Source organism: Vanessa tameamea, chromosome 14, assembly GCF_037043105.1.
Source record: "Vanessa tameamea isolate UH-Manoa-2023 chromosome 14, ilVanTame1 primary haplotype, whole genome shotgun sequence".
Lineage (NCBI taxonomy): Eukaryota > Metazoa > Arthropoda > Insecta > Lepidoptera > Nymphalidae > Vanessa > Vanessa tameamea.
Window position 1 is genome coordinate 6322512 of NC_087322.1, and position 19609 is coordinate 6342120.

At 31.7% G+C, this 19609-nt stretch overlaps 1 protein-coding gene and 2 pseudogenes across 1 annotated transcript; 2 read left to right on the forward strand and 1 right to left on the reverse strand.

Annotated features, from left to right (window-relative positions):
* The first annotated feature begins 644 nt into the window (after positions 1–644).
* Positions 645–13964, forward strand: LOC113398541 (dual specificity mitogen-activated protein kinase kinase dSOR1). Its single transcript, XM_026637320.2, has 8 exons — positions 645–964; positions 1637–1806; positions 2079–2354; positions 3983–4176; positions 4812–4976; positions 5350–5517; positions 6058–6213; positions 10906–13964. Exons 1-7 carry the CDS (start codon positions 846–848, stop codon positions 6175–6177), a joined length of 1212 nt encoding a protein of 403 aa, XP_026493105.1. The 5' UTR covers positions 645–845; the 3' UTR covers positions 6178–6213; positions 10906–13964.
* Positions 6935–8394, forward strand: LOC135193634 (uncharacterized; annotated as a pseudogene).
* On the reverse strand, positions 8327–10489 carry LOC135193618 (uncharacterized; annotated as a pseudogene).
* Positions 13965–19609: the final 5645 nt, after the last annotated feature.

Consider the following 19609-nt stretch of genomic DNA (forward strand, 5'->3'; position numbering starts at 1 on the left):
ATATATTATAATGAGTAGGTGGAATCTAGATAGGCTTGCACAAACCCTTACTACCAAGTGTAATACACAATTATATCTTTATTTTAGTAAATTGTGTTATCTTTTTACTTACTAAGAATCATGATTGGTAAAGCAAGTGCCCAATTTTTAGAGAATAGCTTTATTGTAGTCATTCTTTTGCAAATCAGTAAAATGTTTAATACCACTAAAACACTTCTTTTATTTAGGCTAATAAGAAACCAAAAAAATATATCTAAAAATATATGTCGGTCCAATCATGTGAAGAGCTCATTTCAATAGATTTTTTTAAAATATTATTTTGTATGTACCTAGTTCTCTTAACAGTGTTTTAAATATAATTTCAAATCTTTGATGTAGACAATGTCATCATAAAAATAAACCCTCTACGTAAAAATAACAGCATTCCCCGACTAGCACCGGATATAACGTCCAGCGATCGCTTGCAATAACTTTCGACAATAATTACCATTCTACATAATTTTGTGTTCAAAGTGTACTATGACCCTTAAAACAAAAAAGCATATCTTTGGTCTCGTTCATATTTATAATATTAAACACTCAATATATACATAGAACGAGCGAATGAAATGATAAGAAGAACTGACACTGACGTTTTAAATGTAAACGTCAAACACGATTCGCACGATTATCCGAGCGAACAAAAACCGTCTTTGACGAATTTACATTGCATTGGGTGTTGAGTCGAGTTAATGTCTTATTTTACATTTTTTTATTGTGTAAAGTAAATCATTAAGCGCGGAGTTTTTATAGTGTGTAAGAAATAAGTTAGCCGCTTAAATGCCTTGATAGAACGGTATTTAAAAATGAACAAAATGTCGAAGAATAAATTAAATCTGACCCTCCCACCGGGGTCTATAGACACAGCTCCTGCTATAACACCATCTAATATGACCCCACAACTTAAATCCGCAACTGCTTCGGAGTAAGTAAATTCCGTCATTTCATACGTTAGTTAAACTTATGAATTGTATTTATGTAGTCTAATCATTTTTTATTTATTTTTTTAAATATTTTCTTATTATTGAATATTTTATAAATACCCAGACACATGTAAGTAATAACTATTTCTTAATTTTTTTATCAGTGAATAATGTAAGGCTTTAAAATGCCTTTAAAGTTAAACAGGTTTCATATCAGTACTTGTATGATAAAACTATACAGGATGTTACTTCTTTATCAAACTTAATTCTTTCCTTTATAATTCTTTTAAAAATATATACTCAATCTTTATATATTATTTTATTGCTGCATATGTGGTGCCTACCTGCATATGCTAGGCCTACCTGGGCATATCCTATATATCATTTTATTGCTATGTCCTGGATAGAAAGATTAGTCAGCCAAAAAATACTACAATTACAAACATTCCTAGGGATAGATGCTACCCCTTTTTAGAGGATAGGAGAAGGTTACATAATTATAATATTATTTAAATATTTTTCTTGGGAATCATGGAGTAACTTATTTTGTATATTATGAGTAATTTATATTGTACATTAAAATATGTGAAGATGTAAATTTTTTTTACCTATCAAAAATTGTTCATAATAATATTTTGATGTTTTTAACAATAGATAATCAATTTTGTTTTTAGGCGGCAGGGATTAGCAGGAAAGTCGAAAACAAGCATTGAAGCCTTGACTGAGAGGTTAGAGCAAATTGAAATGGACGACACACAACGACGCAGGATAGAGGTATTTCTTTGTCAGAAAGAGAAGATTGGAGAACTGAGCGATGATGACTTTGAAAAATTAGGAGAATTAGGTACCGCAATAACTATTATGCTACCATACAATTTATTTTTATAATCTATCTTAATGTATAATTAATAATCAAAACCTATTATGTATGTTATGTAAGTATATAAGTATTTCTTTGTACAATTGTAGCAGATTTTCAGACACTGAAAGCAAGTGTAATACTCGTAAATTGAATGATTTTGACTTTTTATTTGATTGTAGTATCATTAAGATAAACATAAGATACTGAACTGATTGGTATCCATACTTTTTAAAATACATGTAAACATTTTATAGGTCAAGGAAATGGTGGGGTTGTAATGAAAGTTCGTCACAAGTCCACTGGTCTCATTATGGCAAGAAAACTAATACATTTGGAAGTAAAACCAGCAATAAAGAAACAGATAATCAGAGAACTAAAGGTGCTTCATGAGTGTAATTTTGCTCATATAGTGGGATTCTATGGGGCTTTTTATAGTGATGGAGAAATATCAATCTGTATGGAGTACATGGACGGAGGATCACTGGATTTGATATTGAAAAAAGCTGGAAGAATTCCTGAGTCAATTTTAGGTAAGTTTTTATAGAATTACATTATTTATACTATATATACCTTATTTATTATTGGAAGAATTGTAAAATTATCAGATTTACAAAAATATAACAAAATCACCATATTAAAAGATTTTTTCAACTTGATTTCAATATTATGAACTATCGAAATTATTTGTATTTTTATTGCAAATTGAATAAACGTTCACAATCTAACAATTGCGCGAAATAGATTATAATCTAACGGTATTTGCAATTTTACGGTGAAATAATATGGCGGATGCCGGGGTGGCGGGGCGCACATAAAATACAACCAATCAGCGCGCGAAATGCATTCCGTTCTACGCCAGTTCACAATTTTCCCATCGATAGATTACAATATAGCGAAAAATAATGCGTTAAATTACAATCATATTTAACGGTTCACAATATTTCGACAGTTTACAATCTGACGAGATAGATTGTAATCTAACGATGTTAGTAATCTTACGGTGACATATACGACACATGGGAGAAAACACAGAATGCTATCGGAATATTGTGATTTATCTAAAGCATTTGATTGTGTATATCACAAAATTACTTTGAACAAGCTAAAACATAACGGTGTTATCGGTAAAGCTTTTGATCTTATTGCTTCATACTTAAAAAAACTCTGTTAATGGAATAAAGTTTTCTGAATCTGTATTAAGATTGGCTCCACAAGGATAAATGTTGGGTTGTTTTTCATTTTTGTTATATATAAAGTACGCGCGGATGGACGCTCCAGTGTTGTAAGCAATGCATTATTACTGATACGAAGTTGGATGCTTAATAAAAATCTAGTTATAAATGTACAAAGGTAAAATGCATAGGTACTGTTAGCTTTATCTTATATAAGAAAGCAAAATTTGAAGCTGACTTTAAACAAAGCGAAGTGATCTAAATGTAATTCATGCTTAACTATTTTTAGGAATCACTTTAGACTCATAACTTCAGTGGAATCGTCATTTATAGTCTCTCTGACAGGGAGACTCATCTCTGTAGCATACGCGTTTACTTTTGTTATTTTCATAGTATTATGTTGAAACTGTTTTCATTCTGCAAAAGCAGAGTAATCCGATCTATTTATAATCTACAAGTTCGAGACTCTTGAGCATGTTTTTAAATAATTCCACAGTTATTATTAACTTGGCTCATTATTAAATTTAAATCTCATATAAACAATGCAATGCATATACAATGCACACCACATTATATTAAAAATAAAAACTCGTGAACTTAGTAATTGCTTACTTTCAGGTAGAAAATGCATAAATTTAATTATACATGATTGCCATTTATCCTGTAATTAAAATAAAATGAAATTAATTATTTACTGAATTTCTTGCCAGTTCTTATCGGTAGAATCTACTTTCTAAACCGGTGGTAGCTTTATATTAAAATCAATACAGAGATCAATATAGAGATTTTATTAGTTCCTACTTAATTATCTTGCAGATAACTTCAAATAGTAGCACCAAAGCTTTGTGAATTCTGTACTTAGAATAACGATTTAGGGAACACAGGGGTTACAAGTATTAGAGTAGGATTTGAAAACATTTTTCACTAAATCAATAATGGTACCAATTATATAGTAACGCATTATAAATAATTTATTAATTTTACAGGAACAATAACATCTGCTGTCCTTAAAGGGTTGAGCTATTTGCGCGACAAGCATGCCATCATGCATCGTGATGTGAAACCGTCCAACATACTCGTGAATAGTAATGGAGAAATAAAGATTTGCGATTTTGGTGTCTCCGGACAGCTCATCGACTCAATGGCCAATTCGTTTGTTGGCACTAGGAGTTATATGTCGGTATGTTTTAAGCAACTATGTTTACCATGTAATATTAATATATATGTATCAATAGTTTCTATTTTTATTATGAGGTAGGCTTAGGAGTTCGCCGTCAAGTGTTAGGTATAAAAAAAGTTGTATTTCTCGGGCTTCCGACTTGCGTTATATCAAATTTTATCAAAACTGGCTCAGTCGTTTGGCCGCGAAAGCGTAACAGATAGTTAGTTACTTTTGCATGTATAAATACAAACTGTACAGAAACCCATGCCTATATTTCGTTTAATTTTTTTAAGGTTGACATTAGTGTTGTTTGTACTTCACCAAATGCCTTTCTTAATTCTTAATGCCTGACAGTACATGGTACGTATTTGTCGATGTTGCATCAATACAATATTTAATTTTAGATAATGCCATATATTAACCAATTCCAAGTCAAAGTGGTCATGTTAAGTTAATTATTTGTCTATTATAGACTATAATATATAATTGAATTTACTCTGCACATTATTATATAGATCAAACTCGCCTCACTCGCGGGCGAAGTCGTGGACGAATGCTATTATAAATTAAAAGAGCTTTGGTTTAAAATCGTCTGCATGTTCTATTCACTAAGCTAGCTCGTTAAATTAAATACGATACGATATATTTTTCAGCCTGAACGTCTCCAAGGTACTCACTACTCGGTGCAGTCAGACATCTGGTCGCTCGGACTGTCTTTAGTGGAGATGGCGATCGGCATGTACCCAATACCACCTCCAGACTCAAAGACCCTGGCTGCCATGTTCGGTGGACAGAATGAAGACCATTCGCCTGGTCAAGTGAGTTCTAATGATTTCGTAGTCAAATAATATATTTTTTGTCAAATGACAAAATATCTTAAGATTTTACATTGAGTATATAAAATAAAAAAAAAATTTATATTCCATGTCATGGTATACCCGAGCGCTTCACCTTATGTGTACCTGATGTCTTGATTTATTTTGCATATGCAATAATTGAACTGTAGACTTTTAGTAACTGATTTTATTATAAGAAAGAGAAATTTCTTTGAATCAGCACTCTTTTCAGGTAAACTGCGACAGAATAAAAAAAAAAATTTGTTTAAAGTATATTATAACAAAAACAAAAAAAAAATAGAAAACCAATATAAGTGTTAAATTAATAAAATTATAAAAAATAATATTTTTCTAGGCTCCAAATTCACCACGCCCAATGGCAATATTCGAACTACTCGACTATATAGTCAACGAACCGCCTCCCGAATTGCCTCCCGGCCTCTTCTCTGATGTGTTCAAAGATTTCGTGGACCGCTGCCTTAAGAAGAACCCGGATGAAAGAGCCGATCTTAAGACACTTATGGTAAGATTTTTCATAATATTGATAGCTAATATAGAGAATATATATACTAACTAGCTGACCACGCAGTTTAAAATTTATAAAATTTTAAAGCAAAACAAAAGTTCACGCCTTTTACATCTTATACAAAGGTCCTTTAAAATTTATAATATTCAAAAACATAATTTAAGTTAGCGAAGAGTTAAATTATAATAAGTTTATATTACTTAATGAAATGATTGAACATACAAAGTTCCAATCCCTTAATTGATGATTTCCATGATAAAAACTAGTGTATATTCTTCCCCGAGGCCCAAACTATTTCCATAACAAATTTATTCTAAATCGTTTCAATGGTTTTATTGTGAAGAGATAACATACAGAGTTAATTTCTCATTTATAATATCAGTAGGATTAGAAGTTACAAAGAATCACGAACAGAAAAATAATTTTAGTGATAACAGCTGACATGGAAGGAGAAACAGAGTTGTTTGCGGTTTGAGTCGTAGCTAGGTCGAGATGCGCAGAGTCTAAATTAAAATATACTGTAAATTAAATTTCCAGAACCACGAGTGGATCCGCCAGGCAGACGCGGAGAAGGCTGACATAGCAGGCTGGGTGTGCAAGACCATGGACCTCATGCCCTCAACGCCCAACTCCAATGTGTCTCCTTTTTCTTCATAAGCTGCAAGAAGTGCATACTTTCATCAGCGAAAAAGGGTGAACTATCTCAGATTATCTATAGAAATCAGATGTGTATTTCATATCAAACCCTATTTTTGGTGTTTAAGAGCTGATTAAGAGTTCTTTCTTATGACACCGGAACCGTTGACAGGTGTTATTACTGGCGCCCTTATTTTATGGTACTCACAGTAGACGTACTACGGCGTCGAATGACCATTTCTTTGAGCTCATAACTATTCCATATTAAAACAGTGCAAAAAAGACATTTTATTTCTAACTTTCAAGCTGCCTTCCACTGAGGAATGTAATATCATAATATTTTGGGTAAAGTATTTATAAATAATGTCTTAGTGTAGACCAAGATATATTTTTAGGATCAATATTATTTATGTTTAGGAACTAAGTGCAATAGGCATGATGACAGTACCTAAGAATCACTGAAATTATCATTTTAAATAATAATATAGGATAGAGAAACTCTAAGTAAATAATTTATTTTTAAATTACATGTGTGATTCTATTTATTTTAATAAAAATAAAAATACAAAACATAAGAATCCGTCATATTAGGTCAAACACCAATCAGAATCGCGTGACGTCGCGCTTTTGTAATATTGTTTTGATTTGACTATTTGTATATCGTTCGAACTTACCTTGTGTTTACTCGTTTCGATATTAACGTCACCGTTTATGTGATATTGCGTTGTTAAATACTATTATCTCAGTTTAAAAAAAGTACAGCAAAGAAACGTTAGCAATGGAACAATGATTCATCAAGGCAAATAGCTCTAATTTGCCGAGAATCGACTTGTTGATGCTGGGCGGATTTTTTGCATCAAATAATGACTTCTGCTCCGCTGAATTCCGAAATGTTAAAACTATGTAAGTATTATGTGTTGTTGTATAAACATTAAAACACAGTGTAGTTGTCAAACTTCCATAAAGTACATAATTATATTATTTCTATTGTGAGGGTTCATGTTTAAGGTTATGTTATGAAAATACCACTTAAATATATTTTTATTTATTTTAGATCCTCTCGACCATCGTACGGTGAGGACGCTGTCAGCTATGTACATCTTAAACGTAGTGGGAACATGTGCACAGTGAGGGGCAAAATTTGTCCAGAACATAAGGTGCATGCAAAGTTATATGCTGTCACAGTAGTGGTAGATGAAGAAGAGGAAGCTGTTATTTCCGTACAATGTAACGATTGTGTCGCTTCAAAAGGAGGCTGCAAACATGCTATAGCATTCCTCATGTGGATCCACCGGATGAGTGAACATCCATCCTGCACAGCTGTAGCGTGTTACTGGAAGAAATCAAAAATGTCCAGGGTTGGAACTAGCCTGAAGTACATGACAGCAAAGGACTTGTCAAATGGTGCACCTAGCTTACTATCAAATAGTAAAGTTCTTGACAAGTTTTTGGACATTGGCAGAAAAAAAAAAATTGATAACTGTGAGTTATTAAAATATCAACCTAGCTATATTTGTAATAATGCTCAAAGTTTATCCATGCACCAGCTTATGCTTAAATATAAGGAACAATCCTACGAGACATTCTTAGAAAAGATTGTGCTGTCTAATCAAACTGTTGCTCAAATAGAGGAAGAGACCAGAGAACAGCACCAAAACAGCCTTTCGTTTGAATTGAGATATGGTCGAATCACAGCATCAAAAGCATTTGAATTCAGTCGGTGTAAGAAAAATGAAGGAAGTCTAATAGCTTTAATAATGGGAGGCACTATACCAGACACACCAGCCATGAAACGTGGTAGACTACTAGAGTGAAGTGCGAAAAACTGTCAGCATTAAACTTGCCATAAAAATTAGAAAGTGTGGACTCATGCTGTCTCAAGAGTCCCCAATGATAGCAGGATCACCGGATGGGATCTGTGAGGATGCTGTCATTGAGATCAAGTGCCCCACAAGTGTGAAGACATATCAAAATTATGTCAACAATGGCAAACCAACTGAAAAATGTAATGCACAGATACAGATGCAAATGTATTTGACAGGGCTACAAAAGGGTTACTTTTGTATAGCTGATAGTAACTTCAGCATAAATAAAAATATGGAAATTATAAGTGTGATGTTTGGTGACACATATATGTCTGGTTTCCTTAAACTTTTAGCAGGTCTGTGGAAAGAAAAAATATCCAATATTGTACCAAAGTATATTGTAATTTTTATTAAAAATAAAATGCACAAATGATATTTTTTGTAGTTTTATTTAACTAGAGAGTCTTGCAAATTTATAAAAGCACATGCAATTACAACAACATCATCAAGTACTTTTACAAAATTTGTGTTTAGACATGCATGGGGCTTTAACATATTAAATTCTCTTAAACGTCTAATTAACCTCTCAACATGAATCCTTAAACTAGCTATCTGCTTTGTTTCCTTTACTTCACTTTTAGATAACTTGACTCCAGTGACAACACTTGGGGGCCGTACAAGTTGTACTCTCTTCTTACATAAGTATTGTTCTACATGCTTGAACCCTCTGTCAGCCATCACACACATACCAGGTTCTAAACAGTTGATAAAATCACAAGTCTCGACCAAACATGTGTCTGTTACTATTCCTCCATAGCCTGGTGAAACATAGTTTACTAAACCATTTGGTGTACAAGACACTAGATATTTAATGGTATTAGTATAGTAGTATTAGCCTTTTTGTATTCTGACCACGATAGAGCTTGATTGACACTTTTTGAAGGCTTTTGCACTTCAATTTCAAAACAGTCTACCATACAACTTGTGTGATGAAATTTATGTCTGAAAGCCATGGGCACTGTACATTTTATCAAATCTTTGTTTAATTTGACAATATGTAAATCGCATTACACTGGCTATCACTGGTATATTTATAAAAAATATTTTGCTTGCATATGTAGTGGTCATGGCAAAATCATCAGCAAGCTATCTAAATGGATTTAATCTTATTTTTTTTAAACAAAGCAGTAAATGGTTATTAGGGATTCTTATTCTTCAATTAAATCTAATAAATAACAACAGCTTTTAGAAAGACCTAAGTAAGACCTTGGGCTTTTCATTATCTTAAGTATTGTTTATTTGAGAATGTTTAATCCTTCTTCTTTTTTGTCTCCTCAGTTAATTCACTGCAGTCTGATGTTGATTTCATTATAAGAGATTGTATTGATGGTGATGTTTCTCACTGACCCTAGGATGGTGCATATGAAATATCACTGTCAGATTGATCTTCTATACACATTTTTTTCTTGATAATATGCTTGACACCACTGCTTGATATCACTGGTTTACCACAGCTTTCAATTTTAAATGGAGATGTAGCCATTGAGCAGGAATAGGGTTTCAAGGCTGATGTTAACTGGCTTACTAGCTTAATTTTGGTCTGGACAGCTTTGCTTCTAAATTTATGTGATATATGTACTTGTACAGATTTATCAACTGATTTTGGATAGGTAGTAAGCCCTTCTTGTTTTTTTTCTTCATTTTTTTCTTCAATTGTGTGCAAAACAAAAATATAAAAATAATTACTTAAAAAAAATATATAAACCAGTGCCTTATGTATGTGTGTATAGTTCTACAAACATTTTGTAACAAACGTTGTTATAATAGGATTGTTTTATGTTCTCTGTTATTGATAAAAGTAATAGGCAAATTCAATCAATATACACTTTAACCCAATAAAACAGAAACTTATTCGCTGACATTATAGTCTTATTGAGTACCTGAACTTTCCGATGAAGATGCTTGCAGGTTTTAAATGTTTTGTAGGTGTACTTTTTTCTGCAAAATCTTTTTCACTTTCTTCAATTAGTATCCTTCTTTGTTTCTTGAGAACATAGGGTCGCTCTGTAGTATTAGAAGTTCGTTTTTTTCTGTCCGATTGGCATTCAAATTTTGTGGGCATACACCCTGACTTCATGCGCATTTGTGAAACTGAACCCATCACAAGATACTGAATATAATTTTCCATATCGTTTGGTAACTGAAACAAGAATAAAAGTTTTAAGTAAGTTCTAATATACGTAGAGTATTGCAGTAGTAATAAAGGAATGGAACATAACCTGAAACGTGATCGCCAATATTATTGACAATTTTCTCTAATGATCTCAAGTTTACTTAATTATTATATAGTAAATAAGAGAAATACGTCGAAATGGTCTTCGCAGAAATAAAGTACAGAACTTGAAGATATAGCTGTTGGGTCTCGTCGTGCAAGACTTAGCCACATATTTCTATACATACATATTCGTTTTTATAGATGTATTGTTACATTGAGGAAACGCACATCATCGATACACATTAGAATTCATAATTTTCGTATGAAATAAATTAAATTACGGATCTAAATAAACATTTAACATGCGAACTGTCAAATGTTTACGAAAGCGTGACGTCATAGATCGGCGCCATTAGTATTCTAGCGTTTTTGTACAAAATTAAAAAATTATTTTTAAAAGATATTTTTTTCCTAATAAACTTAATTTTTTTGCAGAATTAAGATTTATTTTGTATAAAGTAATAACGTAATAACATGGTAGTGTAGTTTTTCAAAATCTGTCATCATGCCTATTCTTGAAAGGGTTGACAAGGGGATTTGATGAGCTTGGAGAAATCAGCTCAAGATAATGCCCTATGACTTTTTTTGCATATCGTTTACATATATAAACTATATCGCGTATCATATACATAGAGTAACTTCGGCTTAATATAAATTTCTCAATTGCAGGTCAAAACATTTCCCAAGACAGAGCAGGCGAGACAATCAGTGAGGACGCTGGCGCAGAGGAATAGCGCGAGACCACGTGACCGGAACAGTATGTCAACTCTAGCCATTACCCACCTTACCCGACAACGTAGAGACGTGACTACACCGAATCGAGATGATTTCTTATATGTCTTATGTTTTCCATTCGTATGACTTCGACTTTGGTAGGGTTATCTCGAAGATTTCGTGGCAACTCTTCCAAAGATCGACGTTTTCTGTTTATGTATGATGAAAATTTTGTGTGAAAATTGAATATGTGTTTACAAATCGTGTCATTTTGTTCCGAATGACCATTCGTTGTATGTATTATGACTATATAAGTTATGTATAGTTTTGATGAAGTAGCCGTATATACTTTTGTTCGCGTCTCTATTATCGTGATTCCTATAGAAAATCAATAATTACCCATTGGAAAAATTGCGATTAAACTTTAAAAGTGAAAATACAGTTTTAGCTGTTGGCTAATTAAGGTGTTTTGTAGTTATACAGAGATTACACAGGGCTCGATTTGTAATCTAAAGGCACATTGACGCATTTCGACGTTTCCGTATCATATACGAGCTATATGATATCACGAAACATCGTTACGATGTGTGTGACAGTGTCTGAGATAGGTCTGACAAAACATAGTGCATTCGGGGATGAACTAATCGAGGGGTTTTGAAAAGTACTAATCGATTAATGGTCAAGTAGAGTTGATTTCACTAGTCGCAAGTCGAAAAAAAATGTTAGTAGTGTTTTGACATATTTTTCTTTGCTGAAAGTGCGTAATTCATGTCAGCTGATACTTGTTATTTAAATAGTATAAAGATGCCATCCGCATCAGAGCGTTGGAATACTCAAATGGCTGCGTTCACGCCCAGGCATGGGAGCGTTCCAAGGTTCGACAAAAAAAAATATATCATCTAGTAACCTGTAAAATAGAAAACATTTTTAGAATACACGAAAAAAAAAAATAATAAAAAACAAAAAATAAAATTTGTAGATATCGGTTTTTATTCTATATTTGACGTGATGCACTTATCCGTTTGGTTTGTTTTTGTTATTCGCTTTGTTTTAGTGAACCCGCCTTTTACCTTACAGCACTTAGATTAGGCATACGCTACAGCATAGATGGCGCTGAACGGAATTTATAGGAATACGTTCTTCATAATCCTATCTATTTTGTGAAATCTTAGCGCTTCCATACCATTGTCGTGGTTTATGATATTGATAATGCACCTTATCCCCGCACGTTTAGGACGTTTTTCGCTTGGTGGTCGCTATTTTTTGCCCGGTCTTCCTGTTTAGAGCATTTGTAGTTTTCTTGTGATAATTTACGTATATGCATGCTAGTTTGTGAAGTGTTTTGGCTTTTCACTAAGCATTTAATTATTTTGACGCTACAACTGATAATTTGTAAGTTTTAAGTAATTAGTTTTATTTTATTGACTATGTATGAGGTATGATTTACGTTTATTATATAATATTTGGGGAAATATTTATTGATCATTTTGGTTACCATCGTTCAATACATTTTTATATATATGTATATATATCAGCTCGATCATTTTTCATTATTGGAAGTTTTCTATCAATATTATATATTATTAAATAATTTCTTTTAATCAATAATGTGTTGAAAACTCTTAGAAAGTTTTAATGATTTTATTATTATTAATAATTACACAAGTTGTGTATGAACTTAATGTATATTATGATCACAAAAAATGAATGTATAATTTTAACATTTTTGGCCTTTGTTTTTTCAGCCTTGAACTTTGTTATATTTTTAATTAATAAAGGTACCTATAAGTACTATAAAATCGCTTTTGTATCGCATTTATAAACATTATAAGCGAAATAGTAAATGTTTCGATAATAGTCAGAAATAATGTTAATTATTTAATAAAGGGTTCTTATGGTAATGAATTTTCTAGAAAATTCTATTTGAATGTGATGTAACGTATGTTATCGAAATTGTAACTTATATTTTCATAAATATTTAGGTAAATATTCAGAAGACTTTAAATACCAATTTTTAATAGATGATTTAAATAATTGATATTGTTTTAGGAGTGTATAGTTTTTTTTTATAAGTAGAAATTTCGTTTTGGATATAAATTTATGTCGTTGTTTATGCGAGCCGTGGATTATTTTGATATTTTCATGTAAAATATATATATGTATATATATATTTGACACGGTGTTAGGCTTAAATAATATTTAAAGTGTATATTATGCTATTCATAGACACCAAAGTTATAAAAGACGAGATACAAATTCACTTGACTGCTTTGAAAAGAATTCGCATAAAAGTTATTACTGATTTTCCTAAATGACGTAACTAGGTATATAGTTTTAAATGAAATGTTAATTTGACATTTGTTATATTTTGTACACATTGATTCGTACTATACTTGCTCCATTAAAGTAAGAAAAAAACGTTATCAATTATTGAACCTATCTCTGATACTAAAATGATTCTACTTGTCTACTAGACTACTTGTCTTAAGTCTTAAAAACAGTTCTTACCTTTACTCTATATGAAAATAGAATGTTTACTAATATTACGGTTATTTTCTTGACAATGCTTGGCAAATATTACATTCTGTAATGGAAACAAGCATGTTGTCAGTTTTTTGAATTCCAGCCAATTAATTTTAATATCAAACACCAACGATTCTTAAAATATTTTAAAAATAGAACATATTTTATTTTTATTTATATAGTCAATTTACAACTTATTCATGTAATGTATATTTAATCTTTTATTATTTTGATCACGATCATGGCCTAGCTTATGCTATACAACAAAATACTATTATAAATAATTGTACTGCGAAATGTTCTAATTTTTCTATTAAAATTGTATAAGATCATCAGAACTATCTTATATCATTGGTCGTCGATTCTTGTTAAATTTATGAAGACGTTTTAAAATTTGATCTTTATATTCGAAATTTGAACTGTATTATTTTTAATTAGCTTCTTTATTAGGTTAGTTCTGTATAAATAAATGTTAATCGAAAAGAAAAAAAGTTTTAATTTGTTTCCCTATCATATGAATAACTTTAAAGGACATATATATTTTATATCCCGTTACACTTAATAAAGCTTTGGTCATTGTATAATTTATTGTGTATCAGGTAAATATTTTGTTAATAAGTATAAATAAATGAAGTCTATATTGGTCCAAATTCGAAAGTGTCGGCAAATAAACATTTTGCTTTGTTCTGTTATACTTGTCCTCTTAATTCCTTTTTTTATTATTGACACCAAATTTGTTTTAAATTAAATCTTAGATAAATCAAAGCCAAAAACAGTGATCTTGAAAATAGTTCGGACGATTGTGAAAACCTTCCTGTGATTCCAGTGGTTTTGTATACGTTTTATTGCCTGGCTCCTATACACCGGCATTGCAGTCGGCCTCTGTCATGTTTTAGTCTGGAAAATCATTATTAATCTCAATTTTAAATTATTCGTTATCGACGACGCGATCACAGTAATAACTTCGTAGCTACTTTAACTGTGTAGAAGATGCAGAGTGAATCTTTGCGCAAAGCCAAAGGATCAGGCAAGTCGGATAAAGATTTATGGTCAATCATTCTTGGGAAATGTTCAGATTCTAGGATATCCGGTTGCCATAATACCTGAGCGCGTCTGTGGTTATAACTGGCTTTTAACGAGTTCTGCGATTGGCATAATGTATGCTTTATAAAAATCTCGAAAATCTTAACAGCAAGTGGATTATCTTCAATTAAACATGAAAGCGATTCCTCGACAACGGTGGTTTTATATTTAAGATTATTTATTATGTAATTAAAAGGAAGAGAAGAAATCGCCTCAAATTATTGTAAAATAATTTACAATAATTTGAGTTCTTGTTATACGTTGTTCTTATGTTATTTGCATAATATGCTTTATGAGTTCTAATCGACATTTACGAGATATCTCTGCTCCAGTGTTTTTAATAGAGGATTTTATTATTGTGCCAAAATTAAGTTGTCATTACGAGATGCTTCTAACTAAGTAGTAATATGTGAATATTTGGCATTTGTTATTTTTGTGGCATATTTATATATATATATATATATTTTATGTTAGAGGTGGCAAACGAGCAGGAGGCTCACCTGATGGAAAGTGACTACCACCGCCCATGGACATCTGCAACACCGGGGGGCTTGCAGGTGCGTTGCCGGCCTTTCAGGAAAGAGTACGCTCTTTTCTTGAAAGTTCCCAAGTCGTATCGGTTCGGAAAAACCGCCGACGAAAGCTGGTTCCACAGAGTGGTTGTGCGAGGCAGAAAATGTCTTAAAAATCGCGCTGTTGTGGATTTTCGGACATCTAGGTGGTGTGGGTGATATTTCCCGTGATAAATTCTGTAGAAGATGCAGAGCGATCCAACATCTCTACGCAAAGCCAAAGGATCAAGCAGATCGGAAAGGGCTTGATCGTCGATAATTCGAGCCGCTCTACGTTGGATACGGTCGAATGGAAGGAGCTGGTACTGGGGATCACCCGCCCAGAGGTGAGAGCAGTACTCCATGTGTGGCCGAATTTGTGCCTTGTATTTTGCGCATTCAGACCAAAAATGTATGACTTGTGGATAATGTCCTCTGGTAGAACGTAAATGACATCTTAACTTTTACACGGATGCCTATTTGCCGATGTTTGTTTTTGACAATGATAATAGTGAGTATGCGCTTAATATAACCATAACACCCACAATCGATTATGGAATAAATCGAGACTAAAGCTAAAGTCGCTGCTATAAATCTTGATGCATTCTACAGCGATACTCCACACTTGAACATCTTCAGACTGCGCGTCATACAGGATCAAAAGAACCAGTCCGTTCATGTATGGGATCTGGCACTTCAGAATCTACCTAACTCAGTTGGAAGCATTGGACTCGATGGATCGCTGATCCAAATTCATTGTTTGGAACACCAAGACATAGAATTATTTTTTTACGATGTTGTGTGCAACTTGCACGAGGCTTGTCTAATAGAAATTGGCAACTAATGCCCATGGACATCTGGAACAACTTCCAGGTGGGTTGCGGGCCTTTATAATATGAGAACGCTCTTTTCTAGAAGGTTTTCAAGTCGTATCAGTTCGATACCGCTAGCGAAACAATGCCTGTCTATTTTTTACAGATTATTCTTAGGAGAATGTGCATAGGAGTTATATGACTTACCTAATACTTGTTTAACCTTTCTTTCACCGGATAACTAAAACCTACCGAGCCGAGAGTACCTATCTATCATCAAGTGTGATTGTGGTCGAGTCGTAGTAATGCATTAATTTTCATTAAAAAACGTATTAATTTAAATACTATTTAGACTTGTAGTTTTCGACGTTAAATTTGAATCATATTCAAACAGTAAGTTGTGCTAACACCGTTTACGGCATATAAATACACTTAGATCGCTTTGTTTGATACTGATTGTGTTAAACATTTTCAAAGCTAATTAGTGTTAATTTTTTTATTTGTTCTCAGGATCACCAACATAAATGATAATAGAACAATAATAAAGATACAATATCAACACGGTGATAATTGTATTTTATTTTCATAGGTAAACATGACGTAATTAAAGTTAAATATATATTTTTAAATAATAAGAAAAAGAATAATAGTGATTGTAATATTGTGTCAAAATAATTATGATTTTTTATAGTAAAACGAAATAGAAATTATTAACATTGTTGTTACAAAATTAGTAAATTAAAATACATATTTTTATAGCCCATTCCAATCGAAGTAGGAAAAAAGATGAACAAACCTTAGATTTACGTATTTCATGCGATTTACTCTTTATTTATAATATAACACCATTACACTTAACTACTTATTTCCAATTTAATTTTATTTCCAAAATTCCGATAAGTTTCGTCGACGTTCAAAAAGACATTTTTTCGCAAATCCATATTGAATATAGATTAATCAAGTTCTCGACCATGATATCGCCTCAATTTGCTGTCAAATGTTGTTTATTTGGCTTTTTCCTCTTATGGTTGGAATAGAATATATTATATAAGTAAATTGTATAAAAAATTTACATTACGAAAAAAATGTTTGTCTGTCGTATTAAATTAGGTTTAAAAAAAGATTTAAATTATTTAACAAGATAACTATATTCTAAGCATAATTAAATTGTTTGTCTTTTCAAGGATACTAATTACTAACTTCATTTGGAACTAATAAATAGTAGAAAAATAATATTTAAAAATAGTATAACAGATGTCTACGACAACGGTGACCTCATTGAAGGGTCCATTAATTCACCCAAATAAAATAATTACAGATATATATATATATATATATATATATAATATACCTACCTATACTATTTCACTACTAAAAATTGCTATCAACGATTCTTCTATATATATGTGTATATATGTTTTTTTCGTAACTTGCTCATGTCTCGAGTTTCGGTCATTTGATATATTTTTGCTACCTGGAGAAGTTTTTTTTTTTATTAAACACTTAGCTTACAGATTTTTCGCCTTGGTTTTTATTGTTGACATTATTTTTATTTAAGGGCATAGTGGCAACCGAGCAGGAGACTCATCTCACCAATATGATAGGAATAGATGTGTAATATCTTTTCTGGAAGGTACCCAAGTGGTCTCGGTTCCAAAAAACCGCTGGTGAATGCTGGTTCCACCGATTGGTTGAGCGAGGCAGAAAATTCCTTAAAACTGATAACTGACCGAAAGTAAAATGCTGCGGCCGAGATTTTTTATTATAGTATTTGGAAATTAAGAAAAACATAGTAATAAAAGTATCATGTGTCGGGAGAATTATTTAATATTACAATTTTTTTGTTCGAAGCTGTTTGTAAATACGACCTATTTAAAAGTTCCAAGATTTCTCAATAAGTTAAGAAGTTTACAGCTAACTCAGCCACAAACTTCGACATTAGGAGGCCTATAGAAATGACTTGAGTAGGGTTCATTAGCTATTATTCGAAACGTCTTTGTTGTAGTATTGCCTCGAATTTTCTGAATCGTTATAAATTTTCCAGAATACAAAGGTGCTTAGAGGAGTAGCCTAATGATGAACCACTTTTAAATGTACCAAAATGTTTTCTACCGTTCGAATTTATTAAAAGATTTAGAATAAACCAAGTCATTTAACTATGTTCTATTTATCACTTATAAATAGGCAAAAGTGTATTGTTTATAAAAGTCATAACTCCTTGCTTTAATATTAAAAGAAACATTCTTTTATTCGGACAAAAAGGAAAAATCAAATTGATCTAGTCTTGTTCTTAGTTACATTAGCATTTTTAATTTCCTGTACGGTGGTATATAGAGATCTATAAACTATAAGGGGACAATAAAAAGTCAATAGATCGAACGGCATCAAGTCAATAAAACATAGTATTTAGTCACTATGTTTTATATTTTATGGAACCATATGTCCAATCAACGCCCCATAAAATGGTTATCTAAAAACCGTTTAGTTATTGGGAGCAGGTGCAGTATCTTGTTTAAACCCTATAGATATTTTTACTTCGTTTAATGGAATAATTCTGTGAACGTATTCAATTGATACTTTTCGCTGCATAATATTCCATTTTCAATGGTGAATTTTATATTTATTAAGTAACAGATCAATAGAATAAGTAAAATTATTTAATTGATGTCTCAGTATTTTAAGAGGGTTGGGTTAGTGATCAGTTATGATAGTTTTGATAGATTATTTATATTCGCTTCTTGTTTTCGTTATCATGCTTCTAGAAATTATTTTAATTTGGTGAAATAATCGAAACATAAAATTTTCTCATGGTCCGTGAATCACGGTGAAATCTTATTCGGTGGTATTTACGGATAGGAAGTAAAGATCGTACCGCTAAATTTTATGTTACGCTTATATAAATTTTTATAGCATTTTTCTTATACGTAACAGTTTGGGTACACTTCAGATGCATATACCTAATATTTCTATGTGAAAAATCATCGACTATTTTTCATCTTATAGTTTGGCAATTTAAGTGTTGTGTACAGTATCGATTCTGTATGATATTAAAAAAGGAAAACTTATTCTGATGCAAGAAGCCAAAATCAGATCCATTTGATTTGATTATTTTATTCAAGTGATCAGTTGATCAGACAGTACGATCTCTATGCTAGTCACGTGCTCTTTATAATTTAAAAAATAAACTTAGTGTAATACTTAATTATAGGTTATTAAAACCATTTCAAAATTTCCTTTGTTCTCATCAGCTTATTGAATTAAAATGCTACTGTTAACTACTTCATTAACATATTTTATACCTTAATTTAAAAAATTTAACATGTTGCTGAAATTGCTTAATTATATAATTACTTTTGACGACAAAGTAATAATAATAAATATTTGTATATCCATACAAAATACAAATGAAACTCGAATGATAAAGGCTCGTTTTCCTTATCAATTCCACTGGGGATTCGGTTGCTACGATTTTTATGATCCTTACGCAATATCTGATAAGGGAAAAGGAAATACAGCATAAATACTTCATACCTACTTTTGTGCATTCATTGCAAAAGCTCGCAATTGAATTTGAAACACAAAAAAACAATACATAAATTAAGAAATGAACATTCATTTCAAAAATCATTTTTTTTAATCTTGCTAACATTTTTCAATTTTATTTCATATTTCACAGTATTCATTTCAATA

Coding starts and splice junctions, on each gene's coding strand:
- LOC113398541 (XM_026637320.2), top strand. CDS start 846: ATGAACAAAATGTCGAAGAATAAATTAAATCTGACCCTCCCACCGGGG. Junction 1,807..2,078: donor TGAAAAATTAGGAGAATTAG/GTACCGCAATAA, acceptor AACATTTTATAG/GTCAAGGAAATGGTGGGGTT. Junction 4,977..5,349: donor AAGACCATTCGCCTGGTCAA/GTGAGTTCTAAT, acceptor ATATTTTTCTAG/GCTCCAAATTCACCACGCCC.